At 53.6% G+C, this 26,222-nt stretch overlaps 2 protein-coding genes across 2 annotated transcripts in view; both read right to left on the bottom strand.

Moving 5' to 3' along the window:
• Window positions 1–162: 162 nt before the first annotated feature.
• Window positions 163–2,710, bottom strand: WFIKKN1 (WAP, follistatin/kazal, immunoglobulin, kunitz and netrin domain containing 1). The gene is made up of 2 exons (XM_058035776.1): window positions 2,486–2,710; window positions 163–1,653 (listed from the first exon to the last, which is right to left on the bottom strand). Exons 1-2 carry the CDS (start codon window positions 2,708–2,710, stop codon window positions 163–165), a joined length of 1,716 nt encoding a protein of 571 aa, XP_057891759.1.
• A 3,816-nt stretch (window positions 2,711–6,526) lies between these two features.
• RAB40C (RAB40C, member RAS oncogene family) overlaps window positions 6,527–26,222 on the bottom strand; it is a 35,493-nt gene continuing 15,797 nt past the window's right edge. The window contains exons 2-6 of the mRNA XM_058035946.1: window positions 24,700–24,760; window positions 21,971–22,031; window positions 11,851–11,928; window positions 11,213–11,435; window positions 6,527–9,485 (exon numbers count right to left, since the gene is read on the bottom strand). Coding sequence (XP_057891929.1) covers window positions 9,205–9,485; window positions 11,213–11,435; window positions 11,851–11,928; window positions 21,971–22,031; window positions 24,700–24,760 — 704 coding nt within the window. The 3' untranslated portion in view covers window positions 6,527–9,204. The remainder of the gene's footprint in view (window positions 9,486–11,212; window positions 11,436–11,850; window positions 11,929–21,970; window positions 22,032–24,699; window positions 24,761–26,222) is intronic.

Here is a 26,222-nt window from a genome sequence, read left to right as displayed (position 1 = left end):
AATTACAGCGGAGGTGGGAGCTGGTCTGGGGCTCAGGACGGGGTGGGGGAGAACTACCTGGCAGTGGTAACCTCTAGACACAGGCACTGGTACGGGGGCTCCCTCAGGCTGCCCCCTCATGCTGTGTCTGCAGCTCCCCTGTCAGCACATCCTGACTCTCCCCTAGTCCTGGAAGCGGTTCAGGAGGTCGCAGGTTTTCTTCTCCATCAGCTCATAGATCTTCTTCACCCGTTTGTCGTTGGCGGCCCGGACGTAGCTGCTGGGGTCCAGCGTGGCCATTCCGTCGTGCACCTCGCCCATGATGATCAGGGGCCCGTCCTCCGCCGTCATGTTGGGGCAGGGGCAGCTCCAGTCCATGTCGGTCAGGGTCACCTCCAGGTACTTGATGTTGAAGAACTTGAGGCCCATCTTCTCATCCTTGAGGACGTCCTCGAGGGCGAAGCGGGCTATGCCGGAGTCCTGGTCCTCCACGATCTCCATGAGCCGCCCCACGATGGCGAAGTCGCTGCGGCAGAGGCTCAGCACCATCTTGCTCTTCAGGCGGCAGGCCTTGCACTGCAGGCTCTTGGGGAAGGGGCACACGTCCTCGCAGGTCTCCTTGCTCTCAAAGTTGTTGGTGTTGCCCTCGCAGCCGCCATAGACGAAGGAGTGGCACTGCTTCAGCAGGTGGTTGTACGCCCAGCGCGGCTCCCAGTTCTGGCAGGGCCCCTGCACCATGGGCAGGAGGCAGGTGGGGCGGGCGCTGCCCAGGCAGGCGGCTCGGCACTCCTCGTACGTCTCGAAGTGGTTCCTGTTGGCCCCGCAGCCGCCGTAGCGGAAGGTCAGGCAGGAGCCCTGCTTGGCATCGAAATGCCAGCGCACCTCCGTGGGCTCGCAGCGCCGCCGGTCCGGCTCCTTCAGGCACTCGGCGCTGGGGAAGGGCTGGGGGCTGCCGCTCCGCGGGGTCCCCCCCGGCTCCCGCCGGAGCACCGACAGCGGGAAGTCGGCGCGGAGCAGCCCGGCGGCGTTGCGGGCCGTGCAGGTGTAGATGCCGGCGTCCTCGTAGCGGGCGTTGTAGATGACCAGCTGGCCGATGTTGGTGACCACCACGTTGCCGTACATCTGGTCCGGCCGCATGATGAAGTTCTCCTCCCGCTCGCTCTGCTTCTCCCAGGTGATGTCGGGCTGCGGGCGGCCGCTCACGTCGCAGCGGAAGCTGACGGTGCCGCCGGCGCGCACCGACTGGTGGAAGGGGTTGGTGTAGAGCGCGGGCGGCACCGGCAGCTCGGGGCCCGCGCCCGGCGTGGGGCGCGCCGTGGTCTCCTGCGGCACGGGGCTGGTGTCGGGCCAGGTGAAGATGTGCTTGCAGGGCACGGTGGTGAGGCGGGTGCCGCGCAGACACGCCTCGGCGTCCATGTAGCACTTGTTGTAGTAGGTGAGGCCGTCGGAGGCGCAAGTGAAGTTGGGCTCCTTCTCGCAGCGGTCCTTGCACTTGCACACGGGCTGCCCGTCCCAGATGTCGCAGTCGGAGCCCTGCTGCGCGCACACGAAGCTCTCGCAGGACGCTGCGGGCGCCAGCGCCAGCGCCGGGACGCTGCCGTCGGCAAAGCGAGCGGCCACGCAGCTCCGCAGCCCACACACGTTGGTGCAGCATTTCTCAAAGTCTTCACAGTCCTGCCCGGGGAGGGAGAAGAGATTGGGGGGGACGTGGAGGTCACCGCTGTGCTGGGGCTGTGGGTGCTGTTCCCACCCCTGTGGGACTTTGGGGTGGGCAGGTGTCCCCCGCGCAGCCCCGTGCATTTTCAGCATCGCTGGGCCCCGGCCAGAGCCAGAGCTCCCCGGCACAGCTATCCCAGCCCCAGCCCACCCTCAGCACCCCCAGGATGTTTTGGGGTGCACCGCAGTGATGATGATGGTCCCTTCTCCTCACAGCAGAGAGCAACTTGCCCTTCTCAGCTTTTGCTGGCCGAGGGGAGGCAGGACCAACAGATGAATTGTGAAGGAGTCTCCCCTCGGGGTTCAGACAGCCCTGACCGGGATGGGGTTACCCCTGCTCAGCCTGGTGGAGCCAGGGCTCTCTGGAATGGACAGCCCGGTCCGTGGGTGGGCTCCGGCCCCTAGGGGAAATTTGGGACAGGATTCTGTTCTCGGGCTGATGGGGTCCGTGTCCCAGCACACCCATTCCCTTCATCCCAGCCAGCCCTTTGACAGGGTGGAAGCATCCTGGGGGTGCACAAGGAGGGTGTTCTGACCATGGGACACGGTCTGAGGGGGTGACACGAGGGGGCAACAAGCAGTTTCTCTGCCTGTGGACAACAGGGGAGCCCAGCAGACAGGAGGGGCTTAGGGGGTAAAGCTGCAGCAGGGCTGCAGAGCCCGTTGCTCTCAAACAACTGAACCGGCTGTGCCACCCAGCACAGGACCCACACCACACCCCAAAGCATCTCCTTCGGCTGCCTGGGGATGCCCCCCAAACCCCGTTACCGCCCGCAGCCCCCTCGCTCACCTGGTCGGCCTGGCACTCCCGCTCGCAGGTGCTCTGGGCATCCACCCACAGGTTGGGGTTCAGCTGGTTGGGGCACACGCCCAGGTGCCGCATCCTGCCCGGCTGCAGGCTGAGCCCGGCCGCCGCGGCCAGCACGGGCAGGAGCAGCGCGATGCGCAGCGGGCCCCGCTGCCGGCCCGCCCGCTGCCCCCGGGCCCCGCGGCCGCCTCTGCCCCGAGGAGCCATCGCGGCCGCCCCGCGCCGCCGGCCTGGCTCGCTGGCGAGGGCTCGGGGGAAATCACATTCAGGACGGACGGGATGAGGGAGAAGGCGGGCGGGGGGACAAAGAGCAGGAGGAGAGGACCAAACCTCTGTCCTTCAGCACACCCGGCGCCCGCCGGAGCACCGGCGATGCCGCCCGCCGCCTCCATCCATCGCGGTCGGCTCTCGGGACGCGGCGGCAGTGGCGGGCGGCTCTCGGGGCTCAGTCCATCCCCGGCACGGCCAGCGGGGCGAGTGGGGTGGAAGGGGAGGACGGGAAGGTTGTAATCTGAATCCCCTCCCTTCCCACTGATGTTTCTGGGTGTTTGGAATGGGAAAGGCGCTGACCTCAGCCTCTAACCCCGGCGAGCCCGGCGATCCCTGGGCAAACACGGGGGGAGATCAAAGGCAGAATGCAGAAAGTCTCCAAAGAGGGAGAGTGAAAGGGGGGGCGGGGGGGCGCACACAGAAACCCGCCCGGCCCACGGAGCCGAATTCCTGCAGGATGAGAAAACAGCCGGAGCCTGCGGTCCCCTCGGACGGGGCGGCCGGCGGGAGGGACGCGGAGCCCACGGCGGGACCCGGCGGGCCCGGGCGCCCTCACCCCGCACCGCATCTCGGGCACCACCGGCCCCGCAGCCGAAGGTGCCGGGAGCGGGACAGCGGCACGGATCCATCCCGGCTTTCCAGCCCGCATCCCGCCCGTGCCGTGCTGCGGGCACAGCACCGTGTCTGGCCTGGCGGGGTGGGTGCCCACCCAGGCCCCCCGGAGGGGCTCCCAGCCCTCCCTCCCCGGTGATTTACAGCCAGGATGTTTCCTGAGCCACACCAGACCCCGGCACGTTGTGCTGGGGCTCAACCAGCACGTCCCGCACCGGCCCAGAGCTGGCAGGAGCCGGCCCCGGCTCCCAGGCCAGATCCCCCTAATCCCCGATGGAGACTGACCTGCAGCAGGAACATTTAATGGCATTTTGGGAGCATTAACTCTTCCGGCTCTGGTGAGAGCCTCAGCCCTGAGGGGGGTTTGCAGCCCCTGTGAAACAGCAAACCCGAGGGCGTTTTGCCCCGGGGAGCAGCTCAGCACCTCCGTTCTCCCCTCTTGGGGAGCACGTGGTGGACAGGACAAAAAAACCGGTGGGAGCCCTTTCCTTTTTTTGTTGGGGTTTTGTTTTGTGGTGGGGGTGACCCAACCCACCCCCACTCCAGAGCTGCTTTCACATGGAATGGTTTGGTGCTCCCCCAGTCTGTGGCTCCTTGGGGAAGCCCTTTCGCCCCAGACCCGGTGATTCGGGGGACCCTCAGCACCCCCACGCTGGTGTGAGCAGGGTGCACCACAATGCTCTGGCACAGTGACCTCCAGCCAGCAGCACTGACAGTGCTGTGACCACCGTGCCACCTGTGCCACCAGCACACAGCACTGCTGCTGCCTCTGGGCTGCCCATGGTGATCCTGGGGCTCTCTGGGACCCAAACCCCAAAGCACAGCCAGGTCTGTCACCAGCTGGCCATGGCCATGCATGGAGGGCTGCAGCGTGTCCATGGCTGTGCCCTGAATCCCATTCCACAGCCAAGGTGGCTCCCAAGGGTCCATCCAGCTGCAGATGCTGAGGGAGGGTTACCCTGCCCTGGGACACTCAGGGGAGGCTGATGTTCTGCAAGCAGGGAATTGCATCAGGCCAGCCCAGGCAGGAGCTGCCAGGGCCTGTACCCTGCATGCCCTGGCAGCCTGAAAGCCCCAGACTGACCCAGCTGGCCCCAGGCACTCCCTGATCCACAAACCCACAAATTCCAGCTGGGAAGGAACATGGCAGATGCACAGCACCTTGGTCCCAGAGGCACAGGGCCACTTTGGGGTGTCCCAGGGTCCTTCCAGGGGAACTGGTGCAGGAGGGAAAGGGGAACAAGACCTGGAGCCCAACTTCTGCCCATAGCCATGTCTGAGCTCTGTGTGGTCACAGCATAATGCCAGTGCCAGGCTCTGGGTTGGTTCTTGTCCCACTGCTCCTTTCCACAGCCAGAGGAGCAGTGCCAGAGGATGGCACGTGTCACACTGGAGCCTAAGGTGCCTCATGCCTGTGCTCCCAAGATCAGAAGCTGCAAGGACAAGCCAGGAACCTTCACCTCAGTGGTGCAAGGCTGGATGGAAGAATGGCAGCTGCTGCATGGCTGGAAAAGCAGCTCCCAACAACTGGAAATCCTCACCCACACCTTGGGACCCTGACCCAGCCTCTTTCAGTGCTTCTTCAGCTGAAGGTGAACGACAAAGCAACTCTTCCCACCCTGACCAAGCCCACAGAAATTCCACCATCTCAACAGTTCCCAGATGTTCACCTCCATGTGTCCAGGCACCAACTGCACCCTAGAACAGGGACTTTTTTGGGTCACTTTCAAAGATCCCAGACACAGATGAGGATTTTATGGTTCATCTTCTCCCTCCAAGACAAGGAATTGGCCCAGCACTGTGTCCTGGAGGGAAGGGTGCCGTGCTACCTATCCCTGCTCCCAGAACCCAGCAGGCTCCTGCCCCTCCAATGCACCCGTGGGCAGCTGCACCCTCATTTTCAAGCATCTTGCAGTTGTATGAAGGTCACCACCTCTTCCCAGCCTATGTGGGACAGTGGGACCAACCCAAGAAACCTCTCATCAGAAAGGTGAGTGCGGAGAAACACACTCAGTGACCAAAGCCCTGAATCATGCCAGAGCAACCTGCTCCCTCCTTTCTCCGAGGAGCAGAGAGCCTTGAAGCTCTCCCAGCCTTCCCACCCGGCTCAGGCTGTGCAGTGTTTTCCTGCCCGGCTCTTCCCAGGCACAGCTGCGGCCCCGCAGTCCCCGCTGCTCCGCCCTAATGGGCTCCGGCTGTCCCGACCGCACCTGAAACCACACACAGCCTTTGTTTCGGCCCTGGGAGAGGGAACAGACACTTCCAGAACCCCCTGAAGAAAAAGAGGAAAAAAAAGGCCTGTGTGACTCTTCCCTGACCAGGCTTTCACCTTAGCTCCAGGGTTTTCCAGGCTGCAGACACGATCTCATTTCCCCCTGCCCCCTCCCAGCCCCAGCAATTACTACTTAAGCTGTTAAAACAAGCGTGGCCAGTCTGGTACGAAGTGGAAAATCTGATCCTAGGGAAGTGAGAAGGCAAGGGAAAAGGGAGGTCAAGGGGAGGTGGGCTGGGAGAAGGGGATCAGACAAGAAGTCTCCCTCCACCCCAGGATCAAATCCTCTTTCTCTGGGGCTCCTGGTGCCTCCAAAGGCCACTCTGGTGTGACACTGGTGCTCTGAGCTCCCTGCAGCATCCTCTCCCTGTCAGTCCCATTTGTCCCAGGATGGCTTCCAGCTTGCTCCAGTCTGGGCTGCCACAGCACTCGCTGCTCCCTCAGGATCACCCAGACCCAGAGGAGGGATTTAGGGTTTGACTGTACTTGTCCTGCCCTGTGGAGCAGGGACTGGGCACAACTCCTGGCAAACTGCTGGAGAGTGTGGCTTCCTGCAGCCACCTACGGGACCAGCCCTGTTGGAGATGAGTTTGTGTTTCCTTAGGGCTCCACTACCCCAAATCAGTGGTTCTGTGAGAATCAAGAACAGATTTCTGTAGATTTCTGCAGATTTCTGCATCTATAGAACAGGAATCATGGCTCCCCAGAAAATGTAATTCAAGTTATTTTGTGGATGACCCGGAAATGGGAATATACACCTGTAACACAAACAGTCCCAAATCCCCATGCATGGGCTAAACCACCACCTTTTTCCCTTCAGCCTCTTTCCAGCCCACACAAAAACGAATACTTCTCCTTTCAACTGGTAGTTCAAAACAAACAAAAAGACTTTAATTTATACAAAACAAAACCATGTAGAATCAGTTAAACAACACTGACTGTACAAAGGAATAAAAAAATAAAAGGATAGTCCAAAAAAACCCAACTCAGGAATGGTACAAGTGTTGGAGAGCAGCTACAGACTAGTGTTGACATCAGATGCAAGAATCTTTTCCTTTTAAATTAAAAAATAAAAAAAAGTTTGTTGCTGGGCAATCACTCCAGGGAAATCTTCCATCCCCACTCCAGACAGGATCTGTGAGACTTCACAGGGTGACAAAACCTAAACCAACCACAGGGAAACAGCGTGGGGAGGTGGCACACGTGGCACAGCCAAACCAAAGCAGAGGTACAGCGAGTTTTGAGCCATGCAGCAGCTTGGTGATTCCAGGGAGGATCCCTTTCTCCCTCTGTGTCCCGCACACCGGCCGGGCCGGGGCTGATCCCGGAGGAGCCGCCCTTGGCGGTGCCGGTCACCTGTTGGCCGTATATCCCTGTGCTGCTGAGCCAGCGATTGTCTTCTGCTGCCTGTTAAGTGATGGGAAACAGGTGCCAGCCATCCAGACAGGTTCTCCAAATCCCCCGGCCTTCGTGCCACCGGGACAGCCCGGCCGCGGCTTTGCTCTCGAGCCAAAGCATCCCTTCAAAGGATTCCTCTCCCCCTCCACCTGCCTGGGGTTTAATTCTGTCCTCGCTCACTTGAGCTGGGTGATAAAGCACGAGAGAGCTGAGCCAAGAGACCTGCCCATGCTGGGCTCTGCAGGGAGGGGAGGGGGAAGCTCTGGCACCCCCTAGGTCGGCTTGGGAGGGAGGGAAGCGGTGTCCCCACGGGGGGATTGTCCCTCCTGTCCCTCCTGTCCCTGCTGCCTGGACACAGCGGGTCCGTCAGCCACGCCGGAGCTGCAGCGGCTTCATCCTGCCCACACAGTGCCCCAGGCTGCCTGGAAAGGGGGAGCAGAGCAAGCTGATCCCAGGAGGAGATGGCAGCACTGTATACTTCACTTACTACTACCCTACTCACAGTCTACACACCCTGGCCACCTATGAGAACCTGCCACCAAAGCCCAGCCCCACTGCCAGGCTCCCTTAGCTTTTGGGATAAGGGCTGGGTGCTATTTCTCAGTTTGCAGGTGAATTTCCAGCACAGGTCAGCTGTGGAACAAAGCCAGAGAGGCAGGTGCACTTGCTCGACAGAAGATCCATCCCAAGCTATTCCCCCTCCAAGATCCAGGAGCCATGCCATGGAGCAAAGCAGTTTGCTCTCCCAGTCTCCTGGGACTGCTCCAAGAGCCAGGTGATTTTGCCACTGAGGGACCTGGAGATGGCCATTTCCTCATCCCAACCTTCCACCTTCCCAGTCCCTGCTCCTTCATGCTCCAGTGGGAAAAGCCACTTCTGTCCTTTCCCACTTTCATCCAGGAGGAGCCACAGCAGCACGAGCTCAGGCAGCATCTTTGGGAAAGCAAAGCTGGAAGCAGCCAGGATCCAGGAGCTGTCACATGTGGTGCTGTCATGGATAGAGGGCACTAGAAGCGATGGATGAGACTTTGCAACAATAAGGGACAAAAATTCAGCATTTTTCCCCTGCTTTAGGCACAATGCTTCCACCCCCTGCTCCCAAATCCCCGATGAGAAAGCACAAAGTGAGCAAGGCCTCAGTCTGACCCCAGAGCTGCCTCTTCCTCCTGCCTGCCAAAGCACTCCAACCCCCCAGGACCCTGGCCTCGCTGCTCTGCTTCTCCAAGCACTGCCACCCCACCCTGCCTTCAGCACTCACAGGTTCTGGTGAATGGTAGGAATAGAGCAGCTTGGGGCATGTTCCATGCCAATCATCCTTTCCTTCTGCACATGTAGTATTTAAAAGCACCAGCACGAGCCCAGAGGTGAGGGAAAGTCTCTTAAAGCATTTATGTGTTTTCATTGGAAAATCCTCCACTTGTCCCCTTTGCTGACACTGGGAAAGTCAATCCAGTGCTTGTATTTACATGGCTGCATAAAATTTTCCCTGACTGCTTCTTAAAAAAACCCTTAAAAAACAAGTGATATTTATATATATGTATAATATTTACATAAATAAGTGAAGGCAGCAAACGGAGCGCTGCCTTCCCCTTTCCAATTGGCCAACTCTTGCCTTGTTTTCTGTTTTTTTTGGCAACAGCAGGTTAACATCCTGGTGAAAACTGTCATTAGTCCCCTGTCCCTGCTTCTTTTTGTCTACATCCAATGACCACTATTGCACCAGCAATCTGTTCAGGAGGCCAAGAGTTAAAGTTGCAGCACAGACTCTCCTTGCCTACTCCCTTAAGCCTCTCAATCTTCCATTAAATCCATTGCTCCATTGAGACTGGATGAGCTTTTTTTCCCCTTCCCCCCTCCCTAACCCGGCAGCTGCTGAATTTTCCACCCCAGGCCAAGAGGCAAAGCCCAAAGCATTCTTGGAGGGTCACTTGGCAGATCCTCTCCCCGCCAGCGCTGCGGGATCCAGCCGGCACCATGCTTCTTCCTATGCCAAGCCAAAACGTGAGCACATTCCTAACGCTCGTGCGTGCCATTGGAAAAGCAACCGTGGCCCATCTGCAAGGATCCAGCGGAGGAGGGTTCAGTGTGCAAACAGCTGTACACGGGCGGGCGGGCGCGGGTCCGACACAAGCTCAGGGTGCCCATCCTGCTAAGAGATCTTGCAGTTGTTGCGCGAGCAGTTCTGTGGGGGGCTCTGGGGCGGCCGGATGGATTTGGATCTCTTCAAGCTGTTCCCTTTGCTGCTGCTGCCGCCCCCGCTGCTGGCCAGGGAATAGGAGCGGCCGTGCATCATCACGGCGTTCATGCCGTTGGCCATGGAGAAGGATTTCAGGTGGCTCTTGATGGTGACGGGCAAGGGCAGCTTGTCAATGAGGTGCACCGGGGTGCAGGACACGATGGCTCGGCAGCACAGGTCCTGTAAGCTGAACACTGCGGGGACAAAGGATCACACGGTCAAGGGCCAGGAGAGCTCCTGGGCTGCCCTTCCCCACAACCATTCCTTACGCTGCACAGCTCCAGCTCCTCAGGGAGTTATGTCAGTAATGACTGCACAGGAGTGGGAGCAGGGAGCAGGGTGTTTAGGACAAAAGCTTGGGAAATCAGGGTGAGCTTTGCTGTTGGAGGTTGGTGCTTTGCCAGACACCAGCTTTGGTGTGAACACAGGGTTAGGCACTGCCAGCCCTGCTCTCAGCACCCGGGGCTGGCAGAGCCTGGCTCACATTCCTGACAGACACTTGGCTTCTCAACCCATCCTCTGGCAACCAGGGCATGCCTGGCAAAGAGGCAACAGGGTCAGCAAGTCCTGGAACAGGACAGTGTCAGCTGGGATCTGCTGAACCCCAGGGCGCACAGACCCCAGCAAGCCAGAGCACTCAGAACATCACTCTGCCCGTCCGGGTTTCCCAGCATCCCCCAGCTCAGCCGGCACCCTGTGAGCCTGCCTGCCTCGGGAAGTCCCTCTCCCTGCCGGGGAATCCCCAGCCAGGGGCCACACGAGGGCACTCGTTATCCTCCTGCCTGCCAAAGCCACGCTGCCATTCCCGAGCAGGCCGATCCCCACTCCCTGCTCGGGAGCTCCCGTTCATGGAACCACAGAACCATTCCGGTTAGAAAGGCCTTCTAAGACCATTCAGTTCAACCATTCCCCCAGCACTGCCAATGCCTCCACTAACCCGTGTCCCCAAGTGCCACATCTGCATTGTTTTTGAACACCTGCAGGGATGGTGACTCCACCACTGCCCTGGACAGCCTGTTTAAGTGCCTGACTACCCTTTTTGTGAGGAAATTTCCCTTAATCTCTAATCTAAATCTCCTCTGGCACAGTTTGAGGCCATTTCCTTTTGCCCTTTCCATTCCCAAGGAGGCACTCTGCAGTCTCAAATCCTCTGGAAAAGATGCAGGAAAGGTCTGTGCATTCAGCCCATCCCTGTGACCTGCAGACCATGGCACAGCAGCCAGGTTGGGGACAGGAGCCCAGGCAGAAAATTTGGTGACTGGGGCTGGCAAAGAGGATTTTCTCATCCTGCTGAGCAGGGGCTGAAGGTCCATATGAGAGCAGGACACCCCACAAACACAGATCTGCTGCTGCTCAGACTGCAGTGGGACACACTGCTACCTCCAGCCAGGAATAATGTGGGAAGTGAGATTATTCTGCTTCAAACTCAACAGGCTGAGACATAACATGGAATCTGCTTGTGGTTTCCCTCCTTGTGGCACACATGCCTGGATATACGGAATAACCCAGCCCACTGCTGCATGCTGACAGCAGGGATGAGATTTAGTCCCTTTCAGCTCCTTGGGCACACTGCTTCCATCCAAAACAAAGACAGGCTCAGGCAAGGGAAAGGAGTGAGGTGCTTACACTTGGATTTATCCCACAAAAATGTTTGATTGAAGTACTTTCAATGTGGGAGCTTATTTGCCCTCAGCCTCATGCAGAGTAGGTGGAAAGGCAGAGGATGCCCCAGAGCACTGCAGCTCCCAGACACGCTGAGCTGCCCTCTGGAGCTGCCCATCCCTACACCAGCACAGGCAGCTCCTGGCTCAGCTTCAGCTTGCCTGGCCTGAGGGATTCCCCCATGTGTGGAGGGTGCAGCTCCCACAGCTCCCACCCAGGCAGCCCCAGGGCCCCCCCAAGCTCCCTCGTGCCCACTGACCTCGGTTGGGTCTCCAGATCTTCTCCATGCCGTGGCGCATGAGGACGATGCGGGACAGCTCCGTGAAGGACTCGATGACGTTGAAGTTGCACAGGGGGCTCACCTCGAAGAAGGTCATGCAGTTCTTCTCGGCGTAGGCGCGCGCCTGCTCCGTGGGCACCTGCCGCTTGAAGGCCAGGTGCAGCCTGTTCCCCACCAGGATCCGGGGCACTCCTGGGGCGTGCTGCAGCAAGGAAAGGGGTGAGGAAGTCATGGCTACACCCAGCGTTTGCTGAGCTGCAGTAGCAGTGAGGGGAAAATAAACAGAAGCTGCCCTGTGGCTGAGGGACTGCCCAGCAGCACCTCTCTGTGGTGGGGACAACTCATTTGTCACCTCCTATTTCTGAGGGAACTTTCCCAGTCCATTCATTTCTAAGAGAACTTTCCTGTCTTTTCTTGACCATTCCTGAGCCATCTCCCTACTACTCCAGATTTACGAAGAGATGGAGGGCAGACATTTATTGCTTTGCTCCACTTATGACTGCACTGCCATCGTGTCCCCTCCACAGCAGAGCTGTCTCCATGTCAGGTAACACCTTGGGTGATCCCTCCCCATGTCTCTGCTGTGGATCATTGCAGGTGCTCCTCCATTCACTCACCTCATCTATTTCCTTTATCCATCGGTCTATCCCATCAAAGGACCAGCGATTAGTGATGTCGTACACCAAGAGAATTCCCTGGTGGAAGACAATCAGAAGCAGTCAGGAAGTTCCATAGCAGGCAAAATAAAAGGGGCAGGACAACCCTGACAGACCCTCACATGCAGAAACCAAGAAGCAAAGGGACAGAACATTGCTCCAGCCACAACATTTGTGTGCTGATAGTGCAAAAATTGAGACAACAGGGCCGTGCTAATGCAGTCCCAGGTCAGTAGGGAATGCTCTACTCCTGTTTTGGCTCTGGTATCTGCCAAATAATTTCCAAAGCTGCAGTCTCTACAGAGGAGGAGGAACTGCCTTGGTGGCTGTACTGGAGGAGCAAAACACACCTTTCTCCTGTCACAACTCTGATACAAACTTGCTGAGGCACAAACACACCTTTTTTCTATCCCCTTACTGACAGCTGCAGTCAGTGGGGAGGTGGCAGCAGGACAGGAAGGAATTTTCAAGCACATCCCTCTTCACCAGAACCTGTGTCACTGTGAGTCCTTTGCTGACAAGGAGGAAGATGAATAATGCTGATAAGCACCACAGTATCTCCACAGACTGAGCTCTCAGGACTGGGATCCATCCTGACTTCACTGAAGGTGTTTCTCACTGTCACTGCCACACTGGCAGAGAGCAGGCCAGAGGTACCTACAGCATCCTCATGTTGACATCCACTGTCCCTGAACACCTCATCCATGACTTGCTTCCCAGTCACCTCCTGAGGTGCAGCACGTGGTGCTGGCAGCAGCACAGGCACGACTCAAGGCAGGAAAGACAAGGGACAGCTCTGAGGAGTCTCCATCTCACCCCAAGGAGGCTGGCAGGACCCAGGAGCATGGCCAGGCTGTTGGCCATCACTCAGGTCCACAGCATCTCCCAGCAAATGAGCTTCTCTTGAATCTGAGTATTTCTGAGGACAGACACAAGGAAAGTAGGCTGTGCCTGGCCCTGCAGGCACACAAGTCAGGAGCTGCTGCTTGGCACCAGTTGGGCACAGACAGCATTTATAGAATTGTCCTCAGCAGAGCCTTTCTGCAACCCTCCCATTATTTTTCTGACTTCTTGTCACTCTTCTTTGCAATAAAGGACATTCCAAGTGACAACAGGCACTCCAAGCTGACTTGGCAGAATCACAGTACAAGATGCCTGGAATGGGAACTAGGGAGGAGGAGATGATGCTGTGCTGAGAGAGGAGGAACCCAGCTGGGAAGGCAGTGCTGGATGAAAGGGAACCCAGCAGCAGCAAGGCTAAGGGCAAACCAAAGCAGACCATTGAGCACCAGGCTCTGCAGAATCAGCCTTCCCTGAACCAGGGGCATCCTCCAGGAACAGCCATCCCCTATAGCAAAGCCCCAGCATAGGCAGAGATCTTAAACTGGCAAAGGAAGGCGTCAGCTTTCAGCCCAGTCCTCTCTATGGACTGAACACAGGGAAGGAGAGAGCTGAGACACTCCCAGCATCAGCCCTGGATGAGTCAGGGACCTGGAGCAGCCTCCTGTACCTTTGCTTACTGAAATGAAAGGTGTGCTACACAGATGGGAAGCACAAGCTACCCAGTCCTCCCAAACCCCAGCTGTACAGTCCCTGCTGCTGCCAGCCCCTGTGCTGACCTGAGAGCAGCCTGTGCAGAAGCTCTGTGGATGATATACCTCTAATTTACAAAAAAAAAAACCCCATTAACATGAAATGTGAAGCACACAGGAATGATAAACTGGCATCTGGGCCACAAAGGCACCTGAATGCTCATAATGAAGCCACATCTGGAGCTGGCACTAGCACTGCTCCCCCCTCATGGAGCAGCAGCCGTTCTCGGAACGCTCTGGGTGTGCCTCGACCTTGTCTGCCTTTCCCTCAGCTCCTCTGAAATAAGCAGCTCTCAAAGCCTGAACAATTTTATAATTTTATAACAATTCAGATGCTTCCTTGAAGAACAATTCTGATTCTTGAGCTGCACCCCCAGCCTCCCTGCCCACTGCTTCCAGCCCAGGCAGTCCCTCTCCAGGTGAAGTTTGTTTTTCTGTCCTTGCTGGCCCTCCAGCATCTCCACATCTGCACTTGTACCCCCACAGAAAGGCTCAAATGCACAAAAATAGAAGGGCAGAGGGCACAAAAGCCAAGCCAGATGGGTTGGCTTGGTGTTTGACAGTCCAACACAAAGAGCAAGCCATTCAAAGTCTGGGTTTGAGGCTGTTCTGTAGGACCTGAAGTGAGTTTACATGATGGCAGAAATATCTGTGGGGTGAGGGGGAAGCATCTTCAGTTTCCTTCAAGGAAAGTCTGGAGCTCCTACCTAGAGTCTGTAATTTTTTGTAGCCCCATTTCTAGGACAGTCCAGAAACTTCATAATCAAAAGAAATGGAGGGGTTTTTTTTTGTTTTGGAGGACAAAAGGATCAGTTTCTCCAAGATTTAGAGAGGAAAAGTAAGAAGGAAGTAATGATTTTCTGTAATTAAAAAATGCCACAAAACCAAAGATACTGCTTCTCAAGGACCCAATCTGGAAATACCTACTAGCAGGATACATCACATTTTAGTTGCATATAAAAAAAAAGAAGACTCTGTGCTTTCTTTTCATTTTTCCTCTATTTGTTTTGATTTCCAGCTTCCACGGCTGTGTGTGAGAATTAATGACAGTCAGGAAAAAACAAAGCAAAGGGTTTGATGAGCTCCTTCCAACACAAATGGCCAGCAAGATAAATAAAGTCTACTTGCTTCATTTCTGGATGGACAAGTTCCTTCAGCCAAGAAAAACAGACCCAAGACCTAGTTTGTGACGATTATTTCTGCCAGGAATATGCCTCAGGAGGAGAGAGTTTTTAAACTTGCTGGCAGCTTCTGCCTGGATCTTCTTTGAATAGGAATAAGGATAAAACTTGAGCAAAAACACACCCCTAATTTCTCAGCAGGGTGGAAGGTCAAGACCATGATTTCTACATGTAAAACATGATCCTTTGTCTGCCAGCTGAGCCTCCAAGCCACACCATGGCTCCAATATCCACATTTGGAGCCTCCATGGCTCCAGCACCCACATTTGGAGTGCAGACTGTCCAGCAGAGCTTCTCAAAGGCCAAGTTGCCCTTGCCTTGCTCCATCCCCATCCTGCCCAGCTGGGTATGGAGCCCAGCTGTGCTGCAGCTCAGCAGGGGCAGCAAGAAGGCTGTTCAACCCCTGGCCAGCTCCTGGTGCTTCAGAGAACCTCACACAGCTTCCAAGGAGCACTGGCATGCTGCAGACACCACGTTTCCAGAGCATGCATCCCAAATGTCACTGCCATTGCTGCCCCAGAGAGAACAGCACTCAGCCCTGCACAGGGAGGGGGCTGGCTCCAGCTCTGCAGACAGTTCCAAGTAAGATCTGTCAGGCTTTTTTAAAGTCTCCTTTGGAATAACACGCACAGAATTTTAATTTCCTCAACTCAACAAATGAACAGTTTCCCATTTGCAGCCTAATTTGTTCTCTAAGTGCTTAGATGGTTGTCAACACCCTATTATCTCCACAGCTTTCAATTTTTAGTTTCACAAAGCCCTTTTGTACCATTATGTACCCCAGGTTCCCACAGTATGGAGTGAAAAGCTCCACGCTCAGCTTCTCAGACCAAGGAGACCTGGAGCCCTCACAAGCCTCCAAAATCCTTCCTTCTTTTCCTCCTCAGTCTGCCTACAGCTTCTGTGTAGGCAGAAGCTGACTGGACTCATCCCCAGATCCATCTGGGGTCTTTTCACAGTTGGATTTTCAGAGTTCATTGCCACTCTGGTTTTGTTCCACACTACTGGGATTGGCACAACCCTCAGCAGCCAGCGACAGAAATTTCCACATGAGTGCCTCCCATAGTGAACAAGGAACACAGACAGAGCACCAGTTATTGTATCCAGCAGCACATGTGGACACTTACTCTGCCAAAACCCAAATTTGCTTCCAGCAGGAGCTTACACAAAGATCTGTCCATGTAACTGAGGTAGTGGTGGGGAAATATCATCTCTGCCTGCTTGCAGCAGGTTTGGACCAGGTTTATAAGCAAAAAGCTTTTAAAGGTAAGAGAAAATCAGCTTGCACACTCTTAATGCAAAGCAGGCTTGTCCAAAAAGGCTTCCCAGATGGCTTTAGGGGCTTCCAGCACACAAGAAGCTGCTAGGAACACTTGCACAACTGCCAAGGACCTCAGCCCAAGGCAGGCAGGTGACAGGGTGGCCAGGAAAGTGTCACTTGCTGATATTCTCCACTGACGGAAAAAGGCTGCTGCTGAAGAAGGCTGAAGAGCCCCTCAGAGTGAATTTTCTGTCCCACAGGATGAAATAAACCTTAACCAGAAGGTCCAGTGCTGACAGGAACCAGAACACTCTGTCTCCTGCCTGCTCTTTCACATCTCCATTTATCGTGGCTTTCCAGCTGGCACCTCTGACACTGGCTCATGGACACCCTGCTGCCAAACCTCTTCCCAGCATTGGGGGTATTTACCACTGAGCTTTTGATAAGTATTTTGCAGGCAGGGCAGGCCCCTCCAGCAGCTGGGCAATCCTGTCTGAATGACCCAAGGCAGGTGAGGTATTTGTTGTAACCAAAAGAGCCATAAGGGAGGGCTCAATCTACACCTGAGTCTGCTGAGCTGCCAAAAATCCACCACCTTCCTGCATATTAAGAAGCCCTGAACAGGAGAAACAGCAGCTCCTCAAACCACCTGCCTAAGCTGAACTCAACAATATTCATCATTTCTTTAGGGCTGCAGCTTTGCTGCAAGATGGGAGCATTTTATCACACTGTCTGGGAAGGGTTTGGCAAGCCACACTTTCAGAAACAGTTTAAATCACTGGCATATGAGGACATCAGGAATGATCCTGACACTGCTTCTTCCTGGCTGGATCAGGAAGCACCACCACAGCTCCTTCTCCCCTCTGTGATCACTCTTGGAATAGTTTGCATTTGCTCACAGCAGCCAGAACAGTCACAGCTGCTCAAACAGCTGAGATCAGCCAGCCAGCTCTGCTGCAATGACTGAGACCTGGAAGCCAAGAAGAAAAAAAACAGGAGTCCAAGAGCAAAAAAGGTTTCTGCAGCACTTTTAAGCACACTAAAGGTGTGCTTAAATATTCTTTTCACTGTACCCCATGCTGTGACAATTAACATAAAATCCTTGTGCAGCACAGCAAGCTCCACTGCCCAAGCTGGCTCTGCAGGGCACAGCACTGCTTGGTTTCCATCTCTGCCTCCTCCCTGGCCCTGCAGTCACCATCACTGGCTGCACACTCCCCCTGCCCCATCTGTGCCTGAGGCCAATGCTCTGCTATCCCAGACACAAATGCTCCTCTTTTGCCCCAAAAGGAGACCCTGAAGTGATGTGCTCAGGACCTGCTGGCCCATCAGAACCCAACAGAGAAGGGGTTGAAGTGGAAACTCAACACCTAGGGAAGCAAGAGAAAAGGAGAGGACTCCCAGGCACACCAGCACCACCTGGAGCCCAGGAACTCTGTCTCTGAGGAGATCAGATCTGCTAAAGCAGGGCAGGGAGGAAGGCAAGAGCCCTGTGATCCTCACAGCAAACCCTGAGGCAGTCATGCTGGAAGAAGGGGCTGGTTTTTGCTCAGAGCCAGCTCATCAGAGGCAGCAAGGATGTTTTACTGCAGATAATTTCAGGAGGAAGGAGCTCCTGCTGAATGTGAAAGTCACATGGCTCAGGAGCCAGGCCAGTGGGGTGGAGGTGAAACTGGGGAAGGCATCAAGGAGTCCTTTCCCTGGGGAGGGAGCAGCCAGTTCAGCCTGAGCACTGCACCAGGCTGTGCCATGAGGGAAAAAAGAATTCCCAAGAAGGCCTACTTGCTGTCTGGAGACTGTTTTGCCATGTTGCAACCTCTCCAGGGTCTACTTCAGAAAATTCAGGGTTTTTTTATCACTACACTTGAGAAACAATAAAGAGTGTGTGGGAAAGTCAGGCATGCTTCCCTGGCTTGGAGGTACTTTTCATACCAAGTATTCTCTCAAGCACTGGCTATTCAGACCTGGGCAAGGGCTGCCAGGTTGCTGAGCCAGCCTCCTGCTCTCACAGCCAAACTGTACAAGTTCTCTCTGGAACCTCATTCTTCAAGCTCCCCTTGAGCTCTTTAGTCCTCCACTCAGTGAGAACCTTCCACTAATTCTCAGCATGAAGGTGCTCAAGGCCAGTTTACACCAATCTGCTCCTGTACAAATATCACACTGAATTCAAACAGAGCTTTTCCCATGCTGGCACATCTTTCCTGTGCTGGATTTGTTCTTCCTGAGCTGTTGGGTTGTAGTTTCAATAAGCTGTTTCTCTTGCCTCCAAGGGGATTTGCATCAGCCTTCCTACAGCAGAAGTCTTCAAGTCTGATGATTCCAAGACAGTAGAAAGGAAAGCAAACAGCCCTGAATGCATCCTGGAGACCACACCTGGAGTACTGCACCCAGCTCTGGGGCCTCCAGCATGAGAGGGATGTGGGCATCTTGGAACAGTCCAGAGGAGCCCATGGAGATGCTCCAGGGCTGGAGCCCCTCTGCTCTGGAGCCAGGCTGGGAGAGCTGGGGGTGCTCACCTGGAGAGGAGAAGCTCCAGGGACACCTCAGAGCCCCTGCCAGGGCCTGAAGGGGCTCCAGGAGAGCTGCAGAGGGACTGGGGACAAGGGATGGAGGGACAGGACACAGGGAATGGCTCCCACTGCCAGAGGACAGGGCTGGATGGGATATTGGGAATGAGGAATTGTTCCCTGTGAGGGTGGGCAGGCCCTGGCACAGGGTGCCCAGAGCAGCTGTGGCTGCCCCTGGATCCCTGGCAGTGCCCAAGGCCAGGCTGGGCAGGGCTGGGAGCAGCCTGGGACAGTGGAAGGTGTCCCTGCCATGGCAGGGGGTGGAATGGGATGGGCTTTAAGGTCCCTTCTGACCCAAACCACTCCATAATTCTAAATCACAGAACTCAGAAGCATTTCTGTGTTTCTCTGCCAAGACCACATTGGTTATGCTGTATTTATGCTAAGGCCATGCCAGAAGAAGTCAGCTTCTGCATACTGAAAATAACTGGAGGTGTTGGAAGTCCACCCTTGCAGTCACACAGGCATTTGTTATTCAAAACAAACAGTCCTCTTCTTTGGTTAACCATTCAGAGTATAAATTTCGATATTTTCTTCTTCCACTGAAAGTTGTGGTGAGTTATTTAAGAGACATGGTATCTGTATTCCTGCTAATACAGGAACATCACATGGCAGCCAACCACTTGTGGCTGAAAACAATCTGAGTTTTACTCCAAGCCACCTGGAGAAGACTGTACAAGGACTCCAGCCATTTTCAACAGGCATTTTCCCTGTGCTCATCTCCTGGGCACTTCCAGAGGGCCTGGAGAGACTTCCCTTGGGAATTACCTCTCCTCATCCTAGGCTGCCTTGCTCCTTAGGGCTGGTTTGCTGCTTTTAAGCACTGACTGTTTGTGCAGACCAGGATTAAGGCACCACAACAGCACTTTGCAAAAGGCATTTGTTGCACAAGCAGAGGGCAGTCTCGAGGCAAAGGTGTGAGCTACACCTTGCTGTGCAAGGGAGCTCCATTCCCCAGCATTCAGCAGTGAAGTGCTGTCTACAACTTCCTGAAAGAAGGTGGGAGTCAGGTGGGGATTGGTCTCTTCTCCCAAGTAACAAGTGACAGGGTGAGAAGAAGCAACCTCAAGTTGTGCTAGGGGAAGTTCAGATTGCATTTTGGGGTAATTTCTTTATTAAAAGTGTGGTTAGGCATTAGCACAGGCTGTCCAGTGCACTGGTGGAGTCAACATCCCTGGAATTGTTAAAAAAAATCCACGCAGAATGTGGTGCTGAGAGACATGGTTTAGCTGGGCCTTGGCAGTGCTGGGTTCCTGGTTTGCCTCGATGATCTCAGAGGGCTTTTTCAGCCTTAGGGATTCCATGGTTCCCTAAAGCACTCCCACTAGAGGTCCCCCTGCCTGGCTGATGAGGTTCACTGCCTCTCAGACTCACTCCTTGGGAGGGCTAGGCAGTGAGATGGATGAGGCAAACCTTGCTGATGTTCAGGTGAGAGTTCCTGCAGCAATACTGATAAATACAGCTGAAGAAGGTCAAGAGCTTCACTGTGAGGAAGGAAGAGAAAATCAATCCCTTTCAAGCCTGTGGGCAGCCAGGTACATGACACCTTGTGGCACCCAAGGGTAGTGTCCAGGGAGAACAGGCTGCAGGAATCACAGGGAGGTGCTGTGCCAGTGCCTCACAGCTCCAGGCAGGTTCCAGACAGATGTGTCCCTCTCCCCATCCAACTGGAATGTTCTCATCACTGCCCATTTCAGCTCTGCCCTGTGCCCCAGTTTGCCCTGTGGCAGCAGCAGGTGCAAGGTCTGGTGTGTGGGCTCAGGCTCTGAGGGTGCAGTGTCTCTGCAGACATTTGCTCTGAGGAGCTCCAGGTCACACCAAGAGGAGTTACCACAGGGCACAGTGGCTGCACACAGGGCTAAAAGCCCCCAGGTGACATTCCTAGACACAGCAGCTGCTGCTTTCCATTCCCAGTGTGATCTGACACAGCAAGGTCTTAGAAAGAGCCTGACCAAAGCTGAGTTCTGTGGTCACCAGAAAACCACACTGACCAGCTCTGTTCACCTCTAACTGGTGAGGGAAGCAACACGGCCTCAAGCCCACAGGTTCCATGAGCAGGTTGTGGATTTCTGATCCCTGGAAGTGCTCAAGGCCAGGCTGGATGGGGCTTGGAGCACACTGGTCTAGTGGAGGGTGTCCCTGCAGATGGGAGAGGGTTGGAATGAGATGAGCCTTAGGGTCCCTTCCAAAGCAAACTGATTATGTGATGGGGGTTACAGATTTTTTCTGAAAAGTAGTAAAGGCTGAAAGAAAATGAAATGTAGAAGTTGAAAGAAACTCAGACACAGGACTGAACATGTGAACAGGAGATCCTGCACTCTCCCACCGCAGAACTCCACCAGGAGCACCAGGAAATCGGCCTCTGCTTCAAAGGAGCTGCCTCAAAGCATCCAGACCACCAGAGATGTGCACTAACATGAATAAACAGGACATGGGGAGATCTCAACAGCACACTCCAGGTGAGGTGCTCCTATGTCTAGAGCACAAGTGAATTTGCAGGAAGTCAGAGAAAGAGAACAACACAAATTCTGCCAGTTAGCAAAGCAAATGTCTACAGATACAAGCAGCAAAAAGCCAAAAGTGGTAAGAGCTTGAGTAGAAGTACAATGTTTCCCAAAGGCTGGGAATCTCCCAGGATACTGGCCTGCTTAGGAGGCTGACAGACAGCTTCTGACTCCTAGTGCCTAACAAAAGAGGAATTTTCTCCAAAGCTTTACAACTTGAAAACAATAAGGAAAATAAAGGAGCTCATTTAACTTAGGTAAACTTTATCCTGGAGGGACCCTGCCATGCTACTAAAAGGACAACAGCAGAACTGTCAGAAAGCACTATTAAACAGCAATTTATTAAATGCAATTTTCCAGAGGACCACGAGATTTTTGTGCTGTTGAGGATCTCGATGTTATTCTGGAGCAGGGCCCAAAGAAGAAACTCAAAATGTAACACTGTGCCTCATGTTTTGAGGAACACACATACTTTACGTTCCAATTGAGCTGCTCTAGTTTCAAGTCTGCCTCAGACACACAAGTAGGAGCCACCCCTATTTTTGGAACTAACTCGAAAGCAACACAGACTGGAAGAACTCCACTGGGAAAGCCAGTGCCATATTTAAACAAATTTTAAAAACCTCAGAAAGTAGGAGCTCCCACATTAAGGCTGAGGCAGAACTAGAGCGAGAATTGCCTCATCCTCCCTGACGACCTCTCAGTCCTCCTCTAGAAATTAAGAGTGAATATTGTCTGCACAGACCTTTTCTGTAGGAGTTTAGCAAAGTCTGCCATTCACTCCCTTCTCTCCCACCACTTCATAAGAACAGAATCCCAGGCAACATGACAACACTGAGTGTCTCTTGTCATCTACAGAGATCCTTTTGGTGATCAGTGCATTCCTCTTCAGAGCTCTTTACTATGGCAGGAAAGACTTACACATCCCAAAGTTCAAGCACACGTGTCCCATCAAAGGCCTAAGAGCAGCACTTACCTGGGCTCCCCTGGAGTAGGATCTGAAAATAGTGCAAAATCTTCCTTGCCCTGAGGTGTCCCTAAAACACAGAAAAGTTACAGCTATGAGAGGTGGAGAACTGACTCCCATACTGCACATCTCCTACTGGCCATAAAGAAATAAAATAAAATAAAAATCAGGGTTGATCTTGTCAGATCTTTAGGACAGGCAGAATACCCAAAGTCCTCTGCATTGTGGGTTCTTCTGGGGAAGAACTGGTGAATACATCTCCACCTTTGGGTAGAGGTTGTCACTGTCATTGTGCTTCCCATGGAGAAGACACATGCCCAAACCTTGGGCTGCAGCACTACCGGATGATGTGTGAGGGTGTAAGTCATTTTACTCCCTTGGGCAAAGGATTTTCTGCCTGGTTCCCTTCAGTCCACAGGAGTTCAAAGTCAGAGTGAGTGTACAGAGGTTTCCCAGCCATGGAGAACAGCCAACCTAAATATGACCACTCACAGGAGGAGAAACTGCCTTGCACTAGGCTTCACCTGTTTTTCCACTACATTTTAACCAAAATAAAGGGAATTCTCTTGGAATTCTCTTTATACCCAGATCCCTGACAGACCTGGTCTATATACCCTACAGAAAGTGAGGATCAGGAGTGGGGTACAGTGTTTCTAGACCACTGTGACAATAAGGGGCCTTTCAGTCACTGTAACTTGTCTTGTCTGGACAAGGTTCAAATAAGTGTGACAACACTGCCAGCACCTCACAGTGCCCTTCTGGATTGAGACAGCAGAGTCCAGCACTCTGATTTAACCAGGATATACTGAAATGTGTCAGGCTCATCAGAGACACATTATGGTGTTTCTCAAATCTATTCCCTGGGCCAGGATAAAAGACACTTTAATGACCACTGAGAAGGCTGAGGAATCCCTCAGCCCCAGATTTGCAGCTCTAGGAAAAACACATTGACCTCACATGCAGGACAGTCATTTTTTCAGATGTAAAGCTTTGTAGGATCCTGGACATCAATCTAACAGCCTGTGCTTACACATCCTTCTCCCTCAACAATCAAATACTGGGTAAGTAATGGTAAAAGATTACTCTAAGGCATCATCAATCAGTGTCATCAGCTTTTCAGTTTCTGTGCTGTTCTCCAGCTCAAGAATTACATTATAAAAAGGGAAGCACTAAGTTACTACACACCTGGGGCTGAAATGTTAAAATAGGTTTCTTACAAGAGAGACAAGAATGCAAGTGGCACATAAAAACATGGAGGCTACAAGAGATAAATTAGCTGCTTCTGTTCTTTTTTGTAAGAAAAATAAGGACATTCAGCTTCAAAGAGCAGGGGTGTAATTAAACCACCAAACTACACACTGCCAGAGTCAGTCACTGAGGCTTAGAACATGGAGTTCATTCCTATTTAACAATTCACACATGTTACTAATATCCCTGTTACTTGACCCAAGCATTTCTAAGGGGATATTTAACTCCATGTTTTAGGACTGTGTCATTCCCTAATTCCCAGATCTGGGTGAAAACCAGGGTAGGGACAGACAACCTATCCTGTCCTTCCCTTCCTCTTTCATCTCCACAGCCTGCTGTGTCAGCTTCTCAGCAAGTCAGACAAAGCTCAGCCAGAAGGGCTCCAGCTGTCCCTCAGGTGCTGACAGATAATGCAGGGGTTACCCCTCCCATGCAGGGCTCTCCATCTGTGTCCCAGGCTCTGGTCACTCCAGTCAGTCCTGCTCCCCACCCTGAGGTGGTGATGCCTCCTCACTGCTTGTTTGAATTTTCTACTCAAGGCCTTGAGAAATATCCAGCCGCTGAGGGACCAAGGGTTTCACCTGTTTTATTTTTCTGCTTTCCTTCTCTTGTTTCTGTTTCTCATCCTTGGATATCAGGAAAATCCAGTATTGCTTCCAAAACAATACCAGTCCCTCAGTGACTGAGAGCAGTACAGGAACACAGAATGATGGAATGGTTTGGTTGGAAGGGATGTTATACACCCACCAGCCCCACCTCTGCTATGCAGGGACACCTTCCACTGTCCCAGGCTGCTCCCAGCCCTGCCCAGCCTGGCCTTGGGCACTGCCATGGATCCAGGGGCAGCCACAGCTGCTCTGGGCACCCTGTGCCAGGGCCTGCCCACCCTCACAGGGAACAATTCCCAATTCCCAATATCCCATCCATCCCTGCCCTCTGGCACTGGGAGCCATTCCCTGTGTCCTGTCCCTCCATCCCTTGTCCCCAGTCCCTCTGCAGCTCTCCTGGAGCCCCTTCAGGCCCTGGCAGGGGCTCTGAGGTGTCCCTGGAGCTTCTCCTCTCCAGGTGAGCACCCCCAGCTCTGCCAGCCTGGCTCAGAGCAGAGGGCTCCAGCCCTTGGAGCACCTTCATGGCCTCCTCTGAACCTGTTATAACATATCCATGTGCTTCTTGTGCCAGGAGCTCTGGACAAGAGAACTACAGGTGGGGTCTCAAGTGCAGAGTAACAGTGAAAATGGTCAGTTATGACAGACAATGACTGAATTCAGACCATTCCAGCAAAGAGCAGCATGGTGTTTGTGCTACTTGACTGACAGAAAGGAATCTTCTTTGCTAGAGTAACTTTCAGGGAAGAACAGCCAGGAAGTCCCACCACACCCCAGGGATGGTCCACACTCTCCACAGCCTGGTACAGCATCCCCCAGCCCTGTGTCCCTGCTCACCTGGCCTGAGCTCCCAGGGTTTGGGTTACAGAGGCTCAGAACACTCACCAGAGTTCCAGCTTGACCCTTCTGCCGTCCAACAGGATAGTAGTGGTCTTGTAGTCAATTCCTGAAAGAAAAGCAATGAAAAGCTGAGCAAACACTGAGAACATCTTCAGAGATGCACAAGAACCTTGCTCTGCCCACATGGAACTCTCATTTCATGTTTCCTAAAGGGATGTATTCTCCTTGTTCTGCTGCCTCTTTGAGGGGAGCTACAGAGACCTGACAGGACCAGACTCCTGCTCCATGGCAAAGGCAGCTCTGTGGAGCTCTATGAAAACACACTTAACCCCTACATTGCTTCTGACTTCTTCATTGTGGTTTTAAACCTCTCAGAACTTGAGTTCTAGGAGAAATTAGATGGGGCTTAGAGCAACCTAGGAAGGTGTCCTTGACCATGGCACAGGGGATGGAACAAGGTGAGCTTCAGGGTTCCTCGTAACCCAAGTCACTCCATGATTCTCTGAGATTCAGTGATTTGTAGCATTATCCCACATGGCAGTGATAAATTAGACTGCTAGGGGGTGAACAGACAGAAACAATTTGGATACATCTCTGCTACATCAGCCTGCAGTCCCAGCATTTCTCAACCACCACTGCCCGCAGCAGCAGGCACTTTGGGAGAGCTTACAGGAAGGCTGTCCAAAGATTGCTGTCCCTCCTTCTGAGCAGCTCTGGGGTGTGGATCACAGGGGGCAGGTAAGGCAGGACACACTCCCCCCTTGTGAAGGCCTGAGAAGCAGCACAGACATCTGCTTTTGCTTTTCACAGAGCCCCAGCACTGGAGCAGCAGAAACCCCACAAACCACAACAACCAGCTGGGCTGGCATGCAACTCACTCACTCACACAAGGGGTGTCCACTACCTTCAGATACATCAGAAATTTGTTAAAGCTGGGAGCCTGTCTCACAGACAGACTGAAAAGTTTGAAAAGAAACAACTCCCCTTACAAGCAACAGGCCCAACCCACATGGAACACAGCATTCCCTGCAGCCCCAGGCACAGGGCAAGAGGCACAACTGCACCTCCCACCTCCTGCCCAAAGCTGAGGGGCACCAGGAAAAGCAGCTTCTCTGCAAGCTCTTGTTAATGAGCTTCAAGTGTAGTGAAATTGCATAAACAAAGCAGAGAGCACCATTACTGCACACCCACTGAAGCATCAACTAATTTACAACCTTTTAATAAAGCACAGTCACTTCACTCTAATTACATCAACTTTAGTTTTTCTTCTTGCCAACAGATATCAAACTTTGAATATCTATTAAAACCCCACACTGTGTTATGTGTTATGACCTGCATTTCCCTTTTCCTGCAAGGAGAGCACTGCCCTGACAACCAAACAGACAAGTTTGTCAATAAAGCAAATGGATTTTTCTGAGTCATCCGCAGGAGTTCCCTGTTAGTGAAAAACAAATTAGATTTCAGCCTTCATAGGGTGCTATAAAAAGCAATAAAGATAATTATCTTAAATTCCAACTATTTCCAGTGCTGCATCACAGAAAATAGGCAGTTTACATTTTATCTTCCTC

This window comes from Melospiza georgiana, chromosome 16 (genome assembly GCF_028018845.1).
Source record: "Melospiza georgiana isolate bMelGeo1 chromosome 16, bMelGeo1.pri, whole genome shotgun sequence".
NCBI lineage: Eukaryota > Metazoa > Chordata > Aves > Passeriformes > Passerellidae > Melospiza > Melospiza georgiana.
The sequence above is the reverse complement of the archived record's forward strand: the minus strand, read 5'-3'. Positions and strand labels throughout refer to the sequence as shown.